The 5,672-nt window shown below is 35.5% G+C and overlaps 1 protein-coding gene across 2 annotated transcripts; it reads left to right on the top strand.

Moving 5' to 3' along the window:
• The first annotated feature begins 504 nt into the window (after positions 1-504).
• LOC108195633 (integrin-linked protein kinase 1) lies at positions 505-5,315 on the top strand. Of its 2 annotated transcripts, XM_064082190.1 has the most exons (12): positions 505-1,089; positions 1,631-1,705; positions 1,785-1,889; positions 2,201-2,286; positions 2,528-2,648; positions 3,484-3,563; positions 3,648-3,710; positions 3,815-3,933; positions 4,120-4,205; positions 4,382-4,500; positions 4,620-4,748; positions 4,841-5,315. In XM_064082190.1, exons 1-12 carry the CDS (start codon positions 670-672, stop codon positions 4,845-4,847), a joined length of 1,410 nt encoding a protein of 469 aa, XP_063938260.1. In that variant the 5' UTR covers positions 505-669; the 3' UTR covers positions 4,848-5,315. The 2 variants fall into 2 exon arrangements, with proteins under 2 accessions (XP_063938260.1, XP_017218103.1); XM_017362614.2 differs by having other exon boundaries at positions 604-1,089; positions 4,620-4,890.
• Positions 5,316-5,672: the final 357 nt, after the last annotated feature.

Raw genomic sequence — 5,672 nt, 5'->3', positions numbered from 1 at the left:
GTCGTTGTGTGGGTCTCGTTCGTCAAGAAAAACAAAATTATAATTATAATTACAATTTTAAAAAGTGGAAGATGAAACTGTATACTACTACTCCCTTTTTTACATGTCCATTTTGACTTTTGACCAGTCAAATTGATTATATTTTGGCTGAACTTTATATGTATCAGATAATTGAATAAAATAATAAAAATTATACCATTAAAAAATATATTTAGTCTATTTTTATATACAACTTTCAGATTTTAGAAATAATGAGTAGATAATTTGTAATGTTTAGTCAAAAATTGGTCAATTTGACTTCTCGAAAAGCAAAATGGATATGTAAAAAAGGACGGAGGGAGTAATATTTTAGATATGTAAAATTAGAAAGACAATGTTCATAAGGGATGCAGCAATTGGCGGTAAACGAACGGCACAAAATTGTATTGTAAACTAAACCGCAAAAAGAATTCCACAAAAAACACACACACTATATATATACAACCACACACCCTTCTTCCCTCCATTTTTTCTTTTCCTCTTTCAATTTTCCGTTTCTTCCATTCCTCGATCTTCGAGAGCTTCGCGAAGCTCTCGATCTCGAGCTAAAAAATTACACATTGACGTACAAATCGATATTTCTTAACGATTTGTACTCGCAAAGAAGATAAAATTTAACACAGGCTTAAAATGACGATACCGTCGCAACTAAAGCGCGGAATCTCACGTCAATTCTCGACAGGCTCGATGAAAAACGTGAAATTCAGTTTGAAGCGACAAAATTCTCTGGATCCTCGTGCTAAGACCTTGAGGTTTAGCTTCGGCCGTCAATCATCGCTGGATCCTATCAGGAGAAGTAGTGCGGGAGACGATGAGTTGATGAGTGTGCCTGAGAATCTCGATTCGACCATGCAGCTGTTGTTTATGGCGAGTCAGGGAGATGTGGATGGAGTGGCGGAGTTGCTTGATGATGATGTGGATGTGAATAGTATTGATCTGGATGGACGGACGGCTTTGCATATTGCGGCTTGTGAAGGACATACGGATGTTGTCGAGCTCTTGTTGAGTCGGAAGGCGAATATTGATGCCCGTGATCGTTGGGGTAGTACGGTATGTTACTTCATAGTCTTATCCCAGATCGAGCTCTGATATCATGAAAATTTTAATAGAGCTCTAGTTTGGAAGTTAGAGATTTGGGGTAAAATTAGAGGTTTGGGTGTTCTAGAGTTTCACCATTTCAATCCGCTAATGGGAGTGTTTTATAGTTAGCGGATTGGAATAGAGGTTTGAGCTCAAAAAGCTAATTTTCCAAAAGCTACTTTTGAGGAGTTTTTTGGATCAGAGGTTTTGATATGTGTTATAAACAACTAATCAAACATCTATTTACCAAAGTGTTTTGCAAGAAACCGCTAATTCAATCCGCTAGTTAGAAATTCTATTTCAATCAGCTAGTCAAAACATCTAATTCAATCCGCTAACAGCTAACTGAACCGCTAATTCCCAACACTTTGCATGTAAAAACGAAGAAATCTATCATGGATATGAATTTTGAGCAACTGCTATATTATAATAAATCACATGGTGTCCTGGTGATTCTTTGACATATCTATTTTTCATCCGTCGTGTACTTACTTTTGCTCGTCCATGACAGGCAGCAGCTGATGCCAAATACTACGGCAATTTTGAAGTTTACAATATTTTGAGGGCACGAGGAGCTAAAACTCCGGTACACTAGCAGTTCGTCTATAGCACTCAATTGTGTGTTTTCTTTAAAGTTAATGTTGAATTATTTGTATTGTTCCTAGAAAATCAGAAAAACTCCTATGACAGTTGCAAATCCTCGTGAGGTCCCGGAGTATGAGCTCAATCCCCTGGAGCTTCATGTTCGCAAAAGCGATGGTATCACAAAGGCATGATACTTGTCCTTCCACTTCATACAAAAAAACTGTGTTGAAAAACAGCTTGCATGTTGTAATTTTGTAGTAGGAGAAGTAAGATTATTTAGCCTCACTAAATTTATAACCGATTTCAAGGCTTTAGACATTTGTGCTAGAGAAATATGATGAAAGATAGTACAATAATACTCTGTTGATACATGTAATAGTTGTTTTCTGTTTCCACTTTTTTGCTATGTTCATCTTATTAAAATTCAGTTGTTTTGTTGTATATTGCATGGACTTATCAGACCATAAAACCTCATTAGATTTTTATCAATCTGCAGGGAACGTATCAGGTTGCTAAATGGAACGGAACAAAAGTATCTGTAAAGATACTCGATAAAGATGGCTATACAGACCCTGAATACATGTTAGTAGCTCATCTTTTCTCATCCGTGATCGTTAATAATATTAGATACATGTCTTTATTTGCTGAACTTGTAACTCAATATCTGAAATCTGAATATATGTTTATCATTCAGTGAAAGTCTATGGCTTTGTAGATTATGTCTATGCCAATTGCCACAGAATGTCCTTATTGAGCTTGTAAATCTGTAATTGGAGTTTGCGCTTTGTTTTCAAGTAATCAACTTTACTTCTCCTTTGTGCAGAAATGCTTTCAAAAATGAGTTAACCATTTTGGAAAAGGTGAGGCATCCGAATGTGATACAATTTGTTGGAGCCGTCACCCAAAATATTCCCATGATGATTGTTACAGAGTATCACACCAGAGTAAATCTCTCTCTCTCTCTCTCTCTCTCTCTCTCCCCCAATAGAAGCTATAATATGGAAGGGAACATGTATTGAAATAACTAGAAATCACAGGCAAGGACACACAAGCTGAACTGTAAAAGTGACTTTCAAGCTAGTTTCGTTGTGAATGCTTAATTCAAGATGTAATGTTTTTATTCACCGAAGATAAGACACAAGTACAGATCCTAGAGTATAAAATATGAGAGCGATGTACACATTTGTTCACAAGCGAGGAACTGTTATGAATTCTAAGTGAGTACGCAAGTTTTGAAAATGGCCTATGTTTTTAAGTGTTGTCTTTTGCAACTAAGACACGCTGTTAAAGATGAAACTATTTCACTGAAGTTAAATTAACAAATTTGCAGTCAGATCTTTTGTGAGATTAGAGTGTTCAGAAAGTTTTTCAAACAAAGTATTGTGAGCAATTACTTAATGTATTTATAAATAGAAGGGCCAATGATGTAGTTTCAACTCTGTGACAAATAACAATAAAAAAATTATTATAAAAGCTTGAGCTTGATGAAGCTAATTAGAAAGCTTCAGAGAAAAGAGAGTACGAGAGAGTGTTCACTACTTGATGTTATGTCAAGAACAGGGGTGTATATGTATAGTATAACCCCACAGGGAATATGATTATTTACGGAAGGGACTTAAGAGAGTTATGCGGAGACTATATTTTATACAGTTATACAATAATTGCTTGTACATAATTTACAGTTTTTTGTATATTATTTGAACTTATACTTCTTAAGAATGTATTACCATTAAGCCTTTCATCATGAATATTAATTTTCACACAAATGGCGATTTTCAGGGTGACTTGGAAACATACCTTAAAAGAAAAGGGAGGCTTTCTCTATCAAAAGCTCTCAAGTTTGCTCTTGATATAGCTAGGCAAGTCAACTTAAGGTTTCACCATTGACTTATTATTAATTGATTATCGTTTCTGACTTGTCCCTGGTTATTTGTGTTTATCAGGGGCATGAGTTATCTTCATGAATGTAAACCAGACCCAGTTATTCACTGCGACTTAAAGCCAAAGTAATGATTAATACATTAGTTGAATTTGATGTACAATTATTTAAACTCAGTAGCCATTTTAAGATGAAGTGTTTTAAATATCTGAACTTTCGGTAAGGTGCCAGAAATATTTTGCTGGATAGTGCCGGTCATTTGAAGGTTTCAGGATTTGGTGTATTCAGAATGTCAACAATATCTCCAGACAAAGCAAAACTATTGCAGCCTGAGGTCATTGATCACTGCAGTAAGTTCTCGAAGCAGTTTCTATTGAGATTTGATATTGAAAAATTAAATAACCTATTGATTTTGCAGGAATAAGTTTTAGTGGCTATAGGAAAGCACCATATAATGTATACGTATAATCCAAAAAAAACAAAAGTTGTGTAATTTCTGTCCAAGCCTAACTCACTAGTTCTCTTGTTGCTTGTAGATTTATATATGGCACCTGAGATCTACAACGATGAGATATTTGAGAAACGAGCAGACGTTTACTCTTTTGGTCTAATCGCTTATGAGGTACAGCTTCAGTTCTTGCTGGATCCTTGGTTGTCACCAAAATTTTCTATCATTAGAAATTGTTATATATGACACAAACTTACGTTAACGAGTATCATTTGAAATAACTGATCTTATAAAATCTTATTCAATTGAAATAATAAATTCAAATTCAATTTGCTTCTTACATACTTCAGATGGTGGAGGGAGTTCAACCATTTCAGCCCAAATCTCCAGAAGAAGCTGTAAGACTGATGTGTGTAGAAGGCAAAAGGCCTAAGCATAAATCAAAGTCTTATCCCTCGGATCTAATAGAGTAAGAGTAATACCGTGATGATTGAGTAGTAACGTGTCTTATTTTTTAACTATGATGATTTAAATTTCCGTATATACAAGAAACGGAACTTGATAGCTTCTTGTTGGTGGTACGTGTAGATTAATTGAGCAATGCTGGAGTCCGAAGTACGATTCAAGGCCAAGCTTTGCGGAAGTCATTGTAAGGTTGGACAAAATAATCTTGAACTGCAACAAACAAGGGTGGAAGGACACTTTCAAACTCCCCTGGTAAGCTCTGGTTATCACGCAAAGCCATTGATTGTTCTTTATGATTCAAATATCGACTTGACTTTCTACAGCAAAATGATATCTTGTTGTAGGTTATAAAAAGGAATCACACCAAGAATGGGAGAAGAATAGTGGCTTTGTCTTGAAGCTTCATGCTACATGTTCCATTCCTGAGTGCAACTTGGAGGCTCTTAGTAGTGCTTCAGGATCTAAAGACCAGACCAAATATCTTATTCCAAATATAATATCGAGTCGGTCCTTTATTGACAATTTTCTCAGGATTTGGAACAGGTTTTGTATGTGTAGAATGTGTACAACATTTTCTTCAAGGAAATAACAAACTGAAAAATTTTATGATTCTTTCCTTGTAGTCTGTAGTTAGCAGTAGTGAACAAGATTGAAATGTAGAGGCCTTGAAGCATCTTTCAACTGAGGTCGTGAGTTGCCAATTATTAGGGCAGTTTTTGTTCAAAATATATTTGAATAGTTGGCAACAGAGGAAGTTGCAGGAAACTCCGCCATGTAAATTAAGAAAATATATAGTAAGATGAAAGTTGCCAATTTGAGAAGCTGACAATTTTTGACAAGACACAGAACTTGATAATTTTTTATACACATAACCCTTCAAAAATTATCAAATTCATGTAATTCTGTCTTGAGTTATGAGTAGAAGTCCATAATGAAGGCTCATGTCTTGAGGAACCTGTTTGAGACACGATTTGAGAGTATGCTCGTGTCCCCAATGATTTTAACTTATCAGACAGCCGATCTGGAGACATGATCGCCTCTTACCCCTCTCGAGGGAGGACAATTAGTTAGAATAAAGTATAGAGGGTTGTAGGTCATTGTCGAATAATCTCTCAATTTTCTAATATCCTTCCGTTGGAGACATGATCACACGAGGGCAACCAACCAAATTAATTA

Source organism: Daucus carota, chromosome 7, assembly GCF_001625215.2.
Source record: "Daucus carota subsp. sativus chromosome 7, DH1 v3.0, whole genome shotgun sequence".
In the NCBI taxonomy this organism is placed as follows: domain Eukaryota; kingdom Viridiplantae; phylum Streptophyta; class Magnoliopsida; order Apiales; family Apiaceae; genus Daucus; species Daucus carota.
The sequence above is the reverse complement of the archived record's forward strand: the minus strand, read 5'-3'. Positions and strand labels throughout refer to the sequence as shown.

Excerpts from the sequence above, each read along its gene's own strand:
- LOC108195633 (XM_064082190.1), top strand. The coding sequence starts at position 670 with ATGACGATACCGTCGCAACTAAAGCGCGGAATCTCACGTCAATTCTCG. Across the intron at positions 3,711-3,814 it reads CACTGCGACTTAAAGCCAAA|AAATATTTTGCTGGATAGTG; the intron begins GTAATGATTAAT and ends GTAAGGTGCCAG. Across the intron at positions 4,501-4,619 it reads TATCCCTCGGATCTAATAGA|ATTAATTGAGCAATGCTGGA; the intron begins GTAAGAGTAATA and ends TGGTACGTGTAG.